Source organism: Rutidosis leptorrhynchoides, chromosome 1, assembly GCF_046630445.1.
Source record: "Rutidosis leptorrhynchoides isolate AG116_Rl617_1_P2 chromosome 1, CSIRO_AGI_Rlap_v1, whole genome shotgun sequence".
Taxonomy (NCBI): Eukaryota; Viridiplantae; Streptophyta; class Magnoliopsida; order Asterales; family Asteraceae; genus Rutidosis; species Rutidosis leptorrhynchoides.
The window spans coordinates 7,671,109-7,686,893 of record NC_092333.1 but is presented as its reverse complement, the minus strand read 5'-3'; the positions used below and the strand labels follow the sequence as shown (position 1 = coordinate 7,686,893).

General features: G+C 32.6%; 2 protein-coding genes, 1 non-coding gene and 1 pseudogene across 3 annotated transcripts; 3 read left to right on the top strand and 1 right to left on the bottom strand.

Annotated features, from left to right (window-relative positions):
* Nucleotides 1-339: 339 nt before the first annotated feature.
* On the top strand, nucleotides 340-3,203 carry LOC139902041 (probable protein phosphatase 2C 1; annotated as a pseudogene).
* LOC139901972 (pentatricopeptide repeat-containing protein At3g09040, mitochondrial-like) lies at nucleotides 2,992-5,187 on the top strand. The gene is made up of 6 exons (XM_071884654.1): nucleotides 2,992-3,008; nucleotides 4,120-4,175; nucleotides 4,260-4,318; nucleotides 4,426-4,543; nucleotides 4,655-4,714; nucleotides 4,874-5,187. The coding sequence occupies exons 1-6, from the start codon at nucleotides 2,992-2,994 to the stop codon at nucleotides 5,185-5,187; spliced, it is 624 nt and encodes a 207-aa protein (XP_071740755.1).
* On the bottom strand, nucleotides 3,578-3,649 carry TRNAQ-CUG (transfer RNA glutamine (anticodon CUG)). Its single transcript has one exon. It is a non-coding gene; the product is annotated as a tRNA-Gln (tRNA).
* A 9,350-nt stretch (nucleotides 5,188-14,537) lies between the features above and the next one.
* LOC139855950 (uncharacterized) lies at nucleotides 14,538-14,993 on the top strand. Its single transcript, XM_071845188.1, has one exon. It carries the CDS (start codon nucleotides 14,614-14,616, stop codon nucleotides 14,818-14,820), a length of 207 nt encoding a protein of 68 aa, XP_071701289.1. The 5' UTR covers nucleotides 14,538-14,613; the 3' UTR covers nucleotides 14,821-14,993.
* The last annotated feature ends 792 nt before the right edge of the window (nucleotides 14,994-15,785 follow it).

Sequence of the window (15,785 nt, the reverse complement as noted above, 5' to 3'; positions counted from 1 at the left end):
CCGGTTTGTTATCCTTCACAAAGGTACCTTCTTTCTCCCTAGAATTTATCTTTTGCTCACGAATTTTGTATGGTTTCTAGTAATTTAAAGTTTTCTCATTGTGTTTGTGAAATTGGTTTGTGTTATGTTAGGGTTTACAGCTTCTTGGCTCTTGCTATGATGAACTAGTATTGTTCTGAATTTCTGATAGTTTTGTATGTTTATATTTATATGTGAAATGGGTTTTGTAAATTAGATTAAAAAAATAATTGGTTTAGGTTACTTTCTGTAATTTTGTGTGTTCAATAACGATCTGTTAACCGTTGCTCCTTAAAAGTTGATTTATTTTTTATGGGATAAATGGTGCAAATGATCTTTGATTTATTGAGCAAGTATTTAGTGTGTATGGTATGAATTTGACTATAGCCTTTACTCTTTAAAAGTTCCAACCTTTTTTGATTTCTCTATTAGCAATTAGCTTTTTGAACTATTTTACCTAAAATTAGGTTCTTTAAAACCAACACAATTTAGAAATTCGGAGTTCAAAAAACTGGCTTTGGCAGACACAGGGTATGATACAATATGGTTGACCATAAAGGCCGAAAAACAGCCTAGTGTTACTCTCCTTTTTGCAAATGGCAAGAGCCGAAGTTGTTGTATTTATACTCAGCAGGGTCGTAAGGGAATAAATCAAGATGCTATGATTGTGTGGGAAGTAAGTCCTCTAATTGTGTTTTAATTCGTATTACGAGTCTAGTTTTTAGTTAATGAAGTATATATTCAGCATTTCGTGGGTGAGGATGTGACATTTTGTGGAATTTTAGGTGGTCATGGACCCCACAGACATCCTGTTTCTCGTAAAGTTCGTGATACGTTACCACTGAAGCTGTTTTCATATCTTGATTCTTAAGAGTCTAAGAAAAACTAGTCTAGTGAAGAGGCTGATTTTGAGGATGATAAACCCGAGCATTTGTATAAGGAAGCATTTTGAAGTCATATAAGGCGATCGATAAAGAACTAAAATCTCATCCCAATTTGGATTGTTTCTGTCGCGGCAGCACCGCTGCGAGCATTGTTAAACATGTATCGGTTTTATTTCAGGCTCGGGATTTTTTTTAATACCTAATCTAAACTCCCGAGTACTAACGATTTTATCTAACGAAACACTTATTTTAAGGGTTCAGATCTTTTCATTGGAAGTATAGGAGATTCTCGAGCCATCATGGCATCTAAGGATACAAATGATTCACTCGTTGCAATTCAGTTGACTGTTGACCTAAAGCCGGATCTACCAAGTACGATGAACTAATTTCTTTACCTTTACTTTTTAAATTATTGAGGCTCAGCTAGTATAACTTGTTTTGGTGTTATAGGAGAAGCTGAAAGGATTAAGCAGTTTAAAGGTCGAGTTTTTTGCATTACAAGATGAACCTGAGGTGTCAAGAGTTTGGTTACCATTTGATGATGACCCCGGGGCTTGCAATGGCACTAGCTTTTGGAGATTTTTGTTTAAAAGAATATGGAGTGATCTCCGTTCCTGAAGTCTCTCATCGAATTCTTACTGAGAGTGACAAGTTCATTGTTCTTGCATCAAACAGGGTAAGTAAACACATTTTCTTTAATCTATCGAATTTTGCTAACGATAGCCCGGTTGTCGTTAACGTGCATAAAATGGTTGTACAATTCAACGACCACCACTATAATGTTAATGTGTAACCACCATGAAAAAAATGTGAAACCGCCATGAACAACATTTAACGACAACCCTATGTTGGTACGATTTTCCGTATAACGGGTGTAAGGTACCAGTACAGAACAATATCAGCCTAGCGTAGAGTGATTGTATGTTGATTGATGTTTGCCCTCGGGAAATAATCCCTGCAGACCCGGAACACGGATGAGAGATCCGTGGGGTGGCCTCAATCAATCTGTGGATCAATCTGTAATTGATCCGTCTAGCGTTCTGCTGCTAAGCGGTTAATGTGCTTTTAGAGTGAGAAAGAACTGTGTGTGAGAGAAAGTGTACTTCTTTCTGACTGAAGTTCAGATGTGAAATGTGGTGACCCGGGGGGGGTAGGCGTAGAATGTCCGAAATTCTCTGGAACACGTGTCCAACGCTGATTAATTCAGTTATGCGAAGCATCCGGAACCGACTTTGGCGTGGCTGCGTGCCGCTCACGCGCATAGTAAAAGCGCTTACGCATATCGCTGGGCGGCCTGCTGTACGCTGGACGGCAAATACTAAAAACTGTCAAGTTTTGTTATCTTTTATGCTTTTTGATCCATCTTTCTGTATAAAAATGATATTTTTATGCGTGTATCCTCTAGGATACGCCATTACCCATAAGAGTTGATGTTAGCAAATTCCTAATCTATTTCACAAATAAGTATTTTTTTAACATAGATGATTTTGTGTGTTTGTTCCTTAAAGAATCACAAGCTCTGTACTTGTACTCTGATGATTAAACTGTACTTGTACTCTGATGATTAAACTGATCCACTAGCTGTTGTGTTATTATTTAGAACTGGGATGTTTTAAGCAATGAACAAGTAATATAAATCGATCATCAGCAGCGAGACTACTCGTTGACTCAGCTGACCTTGAATGCAAATCCAAATACCCGACATCCAAAATGGACGATTGTGCAGTGGTTTGCTTGTTTTTAGATGGTAAGATGGATTCAGAATCAGATAACGAAGAGCATGGTTTCTCTTCTGCTACCGTAAGAAGTATTGCAGGCGAATCAGATGATGGCCAGAATCCGGAGCCTTATTTGCAACGAAATTTTACAGTCAGATTATCAGAAGAGAACACGAAAGTTCATCGAAGAGAACTGGATAATGAAATCAGTGTGGGAGTAACTGAAGATCAGAATTGGTCCGGGTTGGAAGGCGTCACACGAGTCAACTCACTGGTTCAACTTCCAAGGTTTTCGAAAGAACTGCCGAATGGTGTATGATATTTTGCTTCTTTCAACAACTTGAACTCTAGATCATGCTTAGACGATTATAATGATTAGCAAATTTGTGTATGTACTGACATAGGCGGATCCAAAGGGTTAAGGAGGGGGGCGGCCGCCCCCGGTGGATTTCTAAATTTTAGTGCAAATTTTTTCGGTTTTTTGATTTTGCCCCCGGTGTAATTTTTTTTTGCCCCAAACCCTTCATATTTTGCTCCAAAACCTCCATATTTTGTCCCAAAACATTCGTATTTTACCCAAAAACCTCCAAATTTTGCTCAAAAAACTCTATATTTTGCCAAAAAAAATTCCCTACATTTAAAAAAAAAATTCGTCCCCGGTGAAAATTTTTCCTTGATCCGCCACTGTTGACTTTAGTGTTCTAACTTTTAAACTGCTATTGCTAGTTCTATTCTATTTCTATTTCAAAAAGGCATAAATCACATCATCATAATCATTATACATATAAGAACTTTTCAAATCAAAATTTCTGTTTTATCTTATTAGGAGAAAATCTTTTCTTTATTAACAATGGCATTACTCCAATTCAACATTGTTGGTAACGTTTTCCAAGACGTGCACTTTCTTGAACGTTTGGTTTAAAGGTGGTTGGAAAAAAAAAAGTTGTGAAAAAGTAAAGGTCCTACCGAGATTTGAACTCGGGTTACTGGATTCAGAGTCCAATGTCCTAACCACTAGACCATAGGACCAATTGTTGATCTATTTTGCTTGAAAATAACTTTAACAAGTAAGTCACACAACACAAAACCCTTATTCAGGTTCTAAAACCTCAAATTTCCAACTCAAAAAAACAAGACCCAGATCAAAGTCATTACAAGATTCAAGCTTTACATACTGCGAGAAAAACCCTACTTAAATCCCTCTCAAACTCCATCAATTGCACCAAAAAGCTTCATTACACCCGATATCAACACCTATTAAAACCCGACCCGGACCCACATCCCATCTCAAAGCCTAGATAGGTTTTTACCACCACCGCCTGAATGGGTCGAAACTGACGTCATTACACATCACCCTAAAGCTTCACCATTGGTTGACCAAATCGTCTGCTGTATATTTAAATGATGTCAATCAGTACGGAATTAAAGTTGGATGCTTTTTTGTCACAAATTGTTCATGTAATTATCACCCAATTTTGTCTCTTATGTTCTTAATTCAGGTCGGGTCACCCTGCCCGAACTCGCTTTCCGGAATTTCAAAAGAGTTGGTTACTTGGTAAGCAGAAGGATGAGGGGGTATAATTTTTTTCATGATCTTGAATGTTATGCTTCTTGATTGATTTTTTGTGTGGTTGTAAAGATTATGATAAGGTTAAGTTTGTCTTTAATGAGGTTAAGAAAAAGGGTTTCTTGATGAATGTAAAGTGTTGCATTTTTGTTGATAAAATCATATTGGAATCATGGTTTGGTTGAAGAATTGTTTGGGTTTGAAATTGAACCTAGTTTATTTACATAAAAAATTATAGATAAATGGTTTGGTTAATTTGATGTTTATGGAGTATGCTGAACAGGTGTTTGAAGTTATGGAAACTGGAGTTGTAAAACCTGATATTGTAAACTTTGATATGATGTTCAAAGGGTATTGTTAATGTGAAAAAACGGAAAATGTTGTTGAGAAAAGTAATCTGATGTATATAAATTGTTTGAAAATATAATTCAAAAACGGTTCTAAAGCTAATGTTGCCATCTATACAGCTTTGATGTATTCGTATGCCAAACGTGGGCACATAGATGAGGTGATTAGGCTCTTCGAAAGTATGAAGAATGGTGGTTTAAAGCATGACATGGTCACATATGGTGTTATGGTAAATGTTCTATTCAAAACGAGGAGATTAGAGGGGACAACTATCTATTTTGAGTTGTGTAAATAGAATTAAGTGCCAGTTGATGCAATGTTTTACTCGAGTCTTTTAGATGGATTATTAAGGGAAACTGGGAGATTAGATGAGGCCCAGAAGTTATTTGAGGAAATGGTTAACAATGGATGCAGTTGTGAATTTTATTGTTATAATGCACTTATCGATGCATTGGTGAAAAACGATAAGATCGATGATTGTAATCGGATGGAAAACGAAGGTTCTGACCAAACGGTTTGTACGTACACAATTATAATGAACGGATCATTTAAAAAACATAGAAATGATGAAGCTTTAAAGATATGCGATTCAATGATCGATAAAGGTATAACTCCTATACCTGCTTCGTTTCATTTTTCAACAGGGGTTTGACTGTCGGTTAAAGTGTTACGAGCGTGTAAGATTTTGGATGAGTTAGCATGAATGAGTGTGGTTATGTGAAGATACGATCAAGTGAATCCGTGGTTAGTTATACTTTTTACCAACACTCTAATGTTTTAGTTATAGAACATAGATAAAATGAAAATGGATCAAATATGTTAGAATGGGTTAAAATTTGCCCAGATTGTATTAACAATGCATAAATCATTCGAGCTTGCCAACCTGACTCGACCTCTACTAAAAAATTGTTCATACCATTCCAATTCCCAAACCCGTTAACCAACCTGTCCATTTTGCAACCTTTTAGGCATTTTCTATCTTCATATTACTATCTTGTGACTGTCATATATCAAATTACTAAATTACCCTTTAGTAGTTGACGGATACTCTTAAGTTTTTAAAGCCCCTAGATGTTCAGATCAGATGGGGATTCGTTAATTTTGATTGATTTATAATACTAGGAGTAGTTTCTGATGATAAGTCAATGGTGGTCAAAGTCAAAGGTGTATAGGTTCTAAATCCTGTGGAAGTAAAGATCAAATGTTGAATCCATACGGCTAGGCTAACACATTTTACTCTTGTACAAAGGAAATTGTCTATAGTACAAGCCAAATTTGATGGTTATTTGCATCAAGATTAAAAATTTATTATGTAGTTTGGTCTGGTTGTCCCAATTGATAAGGTTCAATTGGTAAATGTCTAACTTACATTATATCTGTAATTGTCGGTTCTTCATATGTTGGGCATTGTATTGCTTTTGATTATTCTCATTTCAGGAGTCCCTGGGGCTTAGGTCACGTGGTATCGTCCTTTATATCATGCTATCGGGTATGGACCTCGTGTAAATGCAATCTTTGACTAAGAACAGAGTCTCTGATCAAATCTTTCGAGTTAGTTTACTATTTTTCATAGAAACTGGAAAGTTAAAATTTTGATATTGTAGAGAATCTCTAAAAGCATTTGTAATTATAGACTCACAGTGCATATGCATGCTGATATCGTGGATTCACAGTTTTCGGAACTCTATGTGATTACTGATGTGCATAGATGTAAATTACTTAGAGGCGCCAAAATAGGCTATTTGGATAATGTGTCAAATGGTTGAACATTAGTGCTGTGTGAAACCTTGGGTCTGGTTGCAGGTCGCAAGTGGCGTACTCGTGCTGACCCGAAAACGATTTATGAAGTTTTATGAATTGAAAACTTTTGAAGTTTTGTTTGGGCCCCATTTGACATGTTCCCTATTTTTAAGCTTCTAATTTTTTTTTTTTTTTTTTGACAGAACTGCGCTCGACGGTTTTTCATGGCTTACATGGTAAACTCCTGTCTTGAAACTCCATTTCGCAGGTCTAGAAATGTACATCAAAATTGAATGTACATTCGAGTCATATTCGGTGAATGTACACCATATTGGTCGCACTGCTAGGTGAGTCTGATTTACCACCTCTCACGTAATGGGTCTAATGCAGTATGGTATGAACCAATTAACGTTTTCGTTATTTTGAGTTTTTATGGAGTTCAATTCTTTTGTGAAGTCACGCATCTTAATTAGTTGGTCACGTATTTCTCATGTCGTATTGAGGTTCACAACATTACCATGATCTTAGTAGTTTTAGGCGGGTTATATTTTAGTTTTGTCAAAATTAATTATCTTAAAATCAAATTAAATTAAATTATTATGTAACCAAAACTGTTGATTGATTATTTTGAATATTTCATACTTCGTCAGATTGTGAACCAAGATTTAATAGGCCATCCCATACTGCATTACTGTCATCCAGAAGACCAGAAGTAAAGGAATACAACACAAAATATCATCCACTTTCTATATGCCACGTGTACAGCCATGATCAATTGACTTTTCATATTCGAAACAGTTGAAATTTCCAACTGTAACTGTATCATCATATTTATGATAATTCCTTCAGAAAAAGTCAACTAGATATGATGTTCAAAGAATTTGGCACTTTTTTTTTTTTTTTTTTTTTTTTTTTACAGCGAAAAAATTGAATGTATTACTTGAAAGATCTTCATCAAAACAATGAAGATGCAAATACAAAGTACAACGACGGAGACAAGCTCGGTCAAAAAAGAAAATGCAAATTGAAAGATAATAATGCTAAAAACACAAAATAAAAGGATCGTGCTCCTAAACGTAGGATTGAAAAACCGTTGCAAACCTTAAGAATTATGGCCCATAAGAATGATTTTAGCTTGAAATTGCGGACCAAAACCGAACGACACATGAAGTTACCATTGAAAAGGAGATCGTTTCAAGCCAATGAAATAACATTACTTTGGACGGAACCGTTGTTACCCCAAATCACTTTTGGCCACATAGGAGTTGTGACAACGTTAGATTGCACCAATAAACGAACCGTGTCCGACACCGAGAAAGTACCATTGGGCACTTTGTAAAGAATTTGGCACTTTGTAAAGAAGTTTATTTACATTGTGAAGAAGTTATGACATTTCACATGTCTATAAAAATTACATCAATATCAATACTTATAATTATTTCATAGAAAATGAAACGCACACTACAAAATTATCAAAATTGATATACAATTGATTTTATTAATACGGTCACCTCTTTGATATTATCACTTTCCAATTTTATTAAAAAGTAAATAATGAAATCTAATTGATTAACTTGATTTAAAATTTTAATAAATTTGAAAAAATAATAATTGGTAATTAAGATTAACATATACTTGTTATAAAAGTAATAATTGGATGATAATTTTATTATTATTATAGATATTGCATAGTATATTTTTTTGAGTATAAATAGGTGTGTTGAGTTAGAGTTTATTGTATGTATTTTTTGGTTAACAAAAACACTCTCTCTCTCTAGATTCCAAATGCCACCAAACTCTCATTGTACATTTTTCTATAAATAAAAACCAATTACTCATACCTTTTGTTCAACCTTTGTTTTCTCCGTTTTACAGTATCTCTATCTCTATATACCTTCTACAATCAAGAACCACTAAAGGTAGTTATAAGCCTACTGAATTATAACACGTTATCAGCACGATTATCTCAACATTTATACTAAGTATGGTTGGCTCTGCCACCTAACTAATATATAGTCGGTTATACCACCTAAATGATATATGGTCGACACTGTCGCCTAATTTACATTTATGTTATCTAACATTTATTTATGTATACTAACATTTACATTTATGTTATCTAACATTTATTTATGTATACTAACATTTACAGTTATGTTCACTAACATTTATATTTATGTTATTTAAGTTATATATGGTCGGTTATACCGCCTGAATTATATTTCTGTAATCTAACTTTCATTAACTTCACTAACATTTATATTTATGTTATTTAAGTTATATATGGTCGGTTATACCGCCTGAATTATATTTTCTGTAATCTGACTCTTATTAACTTCACTAACATTTATATTTATGTTAATAAGACCTCATGATTGTACGCAACACGTCATTTGACAACACGGTACTTTATGTACGCAACACGTCATTTGACAACACGGTACCATGGGTCGAGATTAATTCCGATCAATACGAATACGAAGGGGTCTTTATATGTTATCTAACATTTATGATTACTTATGCAATTAATCATTATTTATTTCATGCATACTAATGTTTATTCTTAAATTTATAATTTTAAAAGTTAAAATAAAAAAATAGTTTGTATTTTTATTAAAAGTAAATCTTAAAAGTTAAAATAAGAAAAAGTAGTTTGTACTTTTATTAAAAGTAAATCTTAAAAGTTAAAATACAAAAAGTAGTTTGAATTTTTATTAAAAGTAAATCTTAAAAGTTAAAATAAGAAAAAGTAGTTTGTATTTTTATTAAAAGTATATCTTAAAAGTTAAAGTAAGAAAAAAAAGGGGATGGTAAAATGGAATAGTTTTTTGTCAAAAATGAAGTATTGAAAATGAAGTGGTCTCCTTCTATAACTAAAAAAAAATATATACTTTTATCAAATGAATTTTTTTGTGGCCGACAATTTCAAACACGAGTCCGTGTTTAGTTTATCAAGAATATCTCTTGCTTTGGTGAAAGGTCACGATCACGATATCAGGTGTTGTGAAAGAATTAAAAAATTGGTCAAGTGGCCTTTTAAAAACTAGAAAAAAAATTTAAACAAAAAGTTTGTTTTATATATTTATAATTTACGGGTAACGTAAAAAAAAGGAAGTTTTTTTTAAAAAAAAAAAAACAAAGAAAGTGTTTAAATGAGTTTTACAGAAAGGGGGAAAGCAAAGTAAAAAAAAAACTTTTTTCCAAACAAAGGTAAATGAAAGTAGGACTTAATACAAGAAAAAAGTAAACATCTCCTAGACGTGATAAAATCTATCAATGATAAGTATTAGACTTGATGAGCTAAATGTGACAAAAATGTTTCAACATGTCTTATGTTAATTTTCTAAAATAAGTTATTATTATTCCGAGTTTAACACATATACATATGTTAATTAAAAACAACCTTTTTTTGTTCTTATGTAGTGTTGGGTTGCAATTTTGGTTGTATGCCATAATTCCATCCAGTAGAGTGACAATAGAAAACTTTTGATGATAATCAATAAAAAACTTTTTTCCAAACTTGTCAAATGTTTTGTTAAAAACGTGACCGTTGAAAAAAGGAGGTTGAATAATAAAACTTAAAAAACAAATTATTTTTTTAAGAGTGTGCATCAAAATGGCCCGTTTAATAATGGGGAGTAAAAATATAGTCAAATTGTTTCAACGAACAAGGGTTCAATTGGATGTCTCTTAAAAAAAATCCGCGGGTACGGGTGATGGATCCAATGGATCCGCATCCACGACCCGCGGGTGCTATCCCTAATTGTGACAAGTACAAATCAACTAAAAGTCTAAAAAATAAATGCTCTTATAGGGACCAAATGTTCACAATAATTGCCTAAGCTAGATATGAAACAAATAGTTCATAAAAAAAAAAAAAAAAAAAAAAAAAGGTCGTTGTGCGTTTTCGGGATGATAGCCGAAATACACTTACAAAAGTAGGTCAGCCGTCAATTCTTTATGGCCATATCAACGTAGATCAATAAAATCATTTATGGTTTTGATAAAAGATTAATTAAAAATTAATTTTTTTTTTGGTCTTGGATTCTCGGTAACAAAAGCAAAGGTTGTTTTTGGTTGCCACAACAAACAAGACAGAGGTTGTCGACTTTTGTTGTTAAACATGGCACAAGTGAACAATAACAATAGATTATTGTTTTTGAAAAGAATAATGATGCGTTAATTTTATTGTATAAAATAAAATTAAAGAAAATGGTTTTCATTGATGACTATGAACAAACGCAAACAAAGTGTTTGTGGTATTTGGTGATTTAAAAAAAAAGGTGCATCTAAAGCTTCTACTGAAAATAATATGCATCTAAAGCTTCTACTGAAAATTAATGTGCAAGGTACAACGTATAACTATATGGTCAAATTCATTTGAGCCTTCAGAGTCACAAGTATATGATGTATATATATATTACTCAATTAACAAAATAGTAAATCTAAATTAATTCATATGAATAGTAAAACGAAATTAATTAATTTACTATTCACATAAAAAAGCGCATATGATAAAAAGCGCATCGCATATGATAAGCGCATATGATAAAAAGCGAATATGATGAAAAGCACAACGCATATGATGAAAATCGCATATGATTAAAAGCGCATATGGTGAAAAACACAGCGCATATGATTAAAAGCGTATATGGTGAAAAGGATATATAATAAAAAAAAAAAACACATATGGTGATTTATAAAAAAAAAAAACACACATATGGTGATTAATGGAAAGCACATATGGTGATTAATGAAAAGTATATTGTGAAAAAGAATCACAAATGTTTCTTGAAAGAATTCAAGGTAAGATATATGAACCAATTCATCCATCATGTGAACCATTTTGATATTTCATGGTTCTAATAGACACATCTAGCGGATGGTCTCATATTTGTATGTTATCAAGCCGTAATATGGCATTTGCAAAGTTTCTTGCACAAATTATTAAATTGAGAACACATTATTCTGATTACACCATTAAAAGGATGAGACTTGATAATGCTGGTGAGTTAACATCTCAAGCATTTAATGATCATTATATATCTACAGGGATTGTTGTTGAACATCCAGTTGCTCATGTGCATACACAAAATTGGTTTAGCTGAATCAATAGATAAACGCTTACAGCTAATAACTAGACAATTGATAATGAGTACAAATCTCTCAATATTTATATGTGGACATGTAAATTTACATGCTGCGACATTAATTCGCATTATACCATGTGGAAGTCGTAAATATTTTCACTTAATACTTGATTTTGGCCAAGAGCCAAATATTTTCTACCTTAAAACATTGGTTGTGCAGTGTATGTTCCAATTGTATCACCACAACACAATAAAATGATTCTTCAAAGAAAGATGATAATATATTTTGGATATAAAACATCTTCAATCATAAGATATATTGAACCCATGATGGGTGATGTTTTTACAGCACGTTTTGCTGATTGTCATTTTAATAAAACATTGTTCCTTAGATTAGGGGGGAGAAATAAAAATAAAAAATAAAATGATGCTTCATGATGTGAACATCAATTAAGGTATATTGAACTCGCACAAAAGAATGTGAAACGAAAGTTCAAAAATAATGCATATGCAAGAACTTGCAAATTAATTACTTTATGCATTTACAGATATAAAAAAGTGACTAAATCATATATACCAGCGATAAATGCTCCAGCTCGAACTGAAATTCCAAAAGCTGGCAATAATGTCACTGTTGAGTCTTTGCCACGCATCAAACGTGGAAGATCAATTGGTTCCGAAGATAAAAATCCTCGAAAAAGAAAATCAGCTGATAATGAGGTAAGAGAAAGTGTTCAAGAAGAACCACAAATCAATATTCCTTCTGCAGAGGATATTGATAAATGTAAATACTAAAATTGCGATAAATTATGCAATATTATGGAACCGAAATGAAACTAAAATCTCTATGAGATATTTTCATATAATGTTACAATGACATCATGAATAAAGATGATGATCTGGAACTAAAATCTGTCATTGAATATACAAAATGGACATGATTGAGCTCAATGGAAAGGAGCAATAAGAGCTGAATTAGAATCGCTCGATAAAAGAAAAGTTTTCGGATCAATCGTTATCACTTTTAAAGATGTGAAACGTATGGGATACAAATGAATTTTTATCCGAAAAGAAATGTGCAAATGAAGTTACAAGGCAAAACTAGACTTGTAACTCAATATTTTCCACAAAGACCAGAAATGAATTATGAGGAAAACTTATCCTTATGTAATGGATACAATTACTTATTAGATACTTAATCAACCTGGTAGTTACTTAAATGCATCTCATGGATGTTGTTACTACTTATCTATATGGATAACTTGATAGTGATATATATGAATATACCTGAAGAGTTTAAGGTATCAGAAACATCTAACGCAAAACCTAAAGAAATGTATTCCATTGAATCACAAAGATTTTTATATGGGTTGATACAATAGTATAACGGATTAAATGACTACTTGATAAAAAAAAGGGTATAAATATAAACTTATTTTGCACGTATGTTTTATGAAAACAATGTTCGGATATGAGATCGTAGTTGTTTATGTCAATGTTCTTAACATCATATGAACAAATAAAGAGATCTATGAAATCATTCAACTTCTAAAGAATTATTTTGAAATGAAAGATCTTGAAAAAACCAAGTATTACCTTGGATTGCAAATTGAGCATATGCCTAATGGTTTACTTGTACATCAAACAACTTATACCGAAAAGATTTTAAAACATTTTTTTTTAAAGACAAACTCATTGTTGTTAGATCACTCAATATTGACACTGATCTATTTCATCCCTGCGAAGATCATGAAAATTTTAACAGATCGGAAGTTCTATATTTTAGTGCAATTGAGGTTCTTATGTATCTTATAGATTATACAAGATCTGACATTTCTTTTGCAGTTAATTTGTTGACAAGGTTCAGCTCAGCCCCTACCAAAAGACATTGGAATGGGATCAAACAAATAGTTTGATACCTTCGGGGAACTACTGATTTATAATTATTTTATTCTAACAACTCGAAACAAGATTTGTTTGGTTATACAGATGCAGATTATTTATCCGATCTACATAAAGCTAAATCTCAAACTGGATATGTATTCCTAAATGGAGGCACCGCAATATCATGACGTTCTCAAAAACAAACACTTGTTGCAACATCATCAAATCATGCCGAAGTAATTGCATTACATGAAGCCAGTCGGGAATGTTTTTGGTTGGATCAATGACACAACTCATTACTGATTCTTGTGGACTAGAACGCAATAAAAGTTCAACAACTATCTATGAAGATAATGTAGCTTGCATAACACAGATGAAAGAAGGGTATATCAAAAGTGACCGAACAAAACACATACCCCCTAGATTCTTCTCATACACTCAAAATCTCATTAAGGACAACCAGATTGAAATGAGATATGTTCAGTCCAGCAAAAACTCTGCTGACCTTTTCACCAAAGCACTTCCAACTGCTATTTTCAGAACACACGTTCATAATATTGGCATGAGGCATGTTCAGAAGATGTAACAACTCAGGCGTTGCCTACTTGAGGGGGAGTCAACTCTATGCTGCACTCTTTTTCCCTTAGCTAAAGTTTTATCCCAAAGGGTTTTCTTTAGCAAGGTTTTTAACGAGGCAGTACTAGTTATTCACTAATAAAATTATCATCCAAGGGGGAGTGTTATAAAAGTAATAATTGGATGATAATTTTATTATTATTATAGATATTGCATAGTATATTTTTTTGAGTATAAATAGGTGTGTTGAGTTAGAGTTTATTGTATGTATTTTTTGGTTAACAAAAACACTCTCTCTCTCTAGATTCCAAATGCCACCAAACTCTCATTGTACATTTTTCTATAAATAAAAACCAATTACTCATACCTTTTGTTCAACCTTTGTTTTCTCCGTTTTACAGTATCTCTATCTCTATATACCTTCTACAATCAAGAACCACTAAAGGTAGTTATAAGCCTACTGAATTATAACAATACTTATTATTTATATTTTATATCATAGTCATTATAAAAGTTAGTTGCATTGAATTTATTCTCAAAGTCAAATTTAATTTATTATCTTCCCAACTTGATATACAATAATTATAATAGCAGTTAATATTATTTGTTTCCAACAGAATTACCAATGGCGCCCATATTTTGAAGTACCTTTATAACGCCTATAAATATCTAACCACATAACTCAACTTCCTCATCACATTTTAAACTCCCAACTACTTCTACTACTACTATCACTTCAACATTTTCCTTTATTATTATTAACACACATAAAAAAAGGTGTAGGAAAAATGGTGTGCTTTTGCTTTTTGGTAGACCAAACTCGACAAGTGAGACGATGCAAACCAGCAGCCGGTCTTTGTTCGAGGTGCGGTGGAGGAGCGAGTGTAGCCGATATGAAGACTGCCACCAGATTTTGTCATGTCCCGTTTTATTGGAAATCATGGAAAGCTATTATGTGTACTTTCTGTGGTGCTATTCTCAAATCTTATAATTAAATTGAATTGATATATACCAGTTGATTATATGATTAATTAATTCTTAGCAGTTTTAATGTATCACGAAGACGCCGTATAGGAAAAGAAAAAAAAAAAAAAAAGTAGTTTTGATAGGGATTTATTAATTTAATTATTTAGATCAACGCCATGATCACATTTTGTTGATTTGTTATCCGATCTTCAGATTAAATGAAATCTAATTCTTGATTTATTATTATTTTTTCGTATTGTCGAATATAATAATATAATCATGATTAATTCTACAATATTTTTTGGTTTCATATAAAGAATTGTGGTGTTTGATTTGAGGAGATATGTTTGTTATGCTTACAGTTAATAACAAATAAACTGCTTCCTAGTTCTTTGAATGATCACAATTTAGACTGGTTGATTATTTTTTTATTATTTTATTATTTTATTATTTTTTATTTTTGGCGAAAATAACGAGAACTTTATTAAAACTGAAAACGTTTAAAAAAAAACGAATTCAACGAGAAGTACAAAAGAGGAACCCGATGAGGCTCGTGCCTAGAAAGTGGCTAACTATCAAACTATCTATACCGAGCCTTATCTAACCTAAATCGAATCAAAATCAATAAACTTAAAGCAAACGAGTACAATGATTACGAATACTAAAGAATATAACGAGACATGAACCCGATATACGAGGACTCAAATTTCCTTAATGAACACACCGAACTTTGTCATTTCAGCGCCATGAACCACTATTTGCTTACGTATTTGCCGTTTTTTATTCAAAAACGGCGCATGCGGGATTTCTTTAGAGTTATTAAGATTATCCGTAACCGGTTCATTTGCGGCCATACTCGTCATCATAATATCAAAAGCCGCGAAAGCTTCTTTGGACATCATATGATTTGCCAACAACGAACTCTTCTTATCAACTTTACCCGCCATAAAAAAATTTTGAATAACATCCCCATAGTCCAAATCTTCATCAAAAT

Coding starts and splice junctions, on each gene's coding strand:
- LOC139901972 (XM_071884654.1), top strand. Junction 4,176..4,259: donor TCAAAAGAGTTGGTTACTTG/GTAAGCAGAAGG, acceptor GTGGTTGTAAAG/ATTATGATAAGGTTAAGTTT. Junction 4,715..4,873: donor GGTGATTAGGCTCTTCGAAA/GTATGAAGAATG, acceptor CGAGTCTTTTAG/ATGGATTATTAAGGGAAACT.
- LOC139855950 (XM_071845188.1), top strand. CDS start 14,614: ATGGTGTGCTTTTGCTTTTTGGTAGACCAAACTCGACAAGTGAGACGA.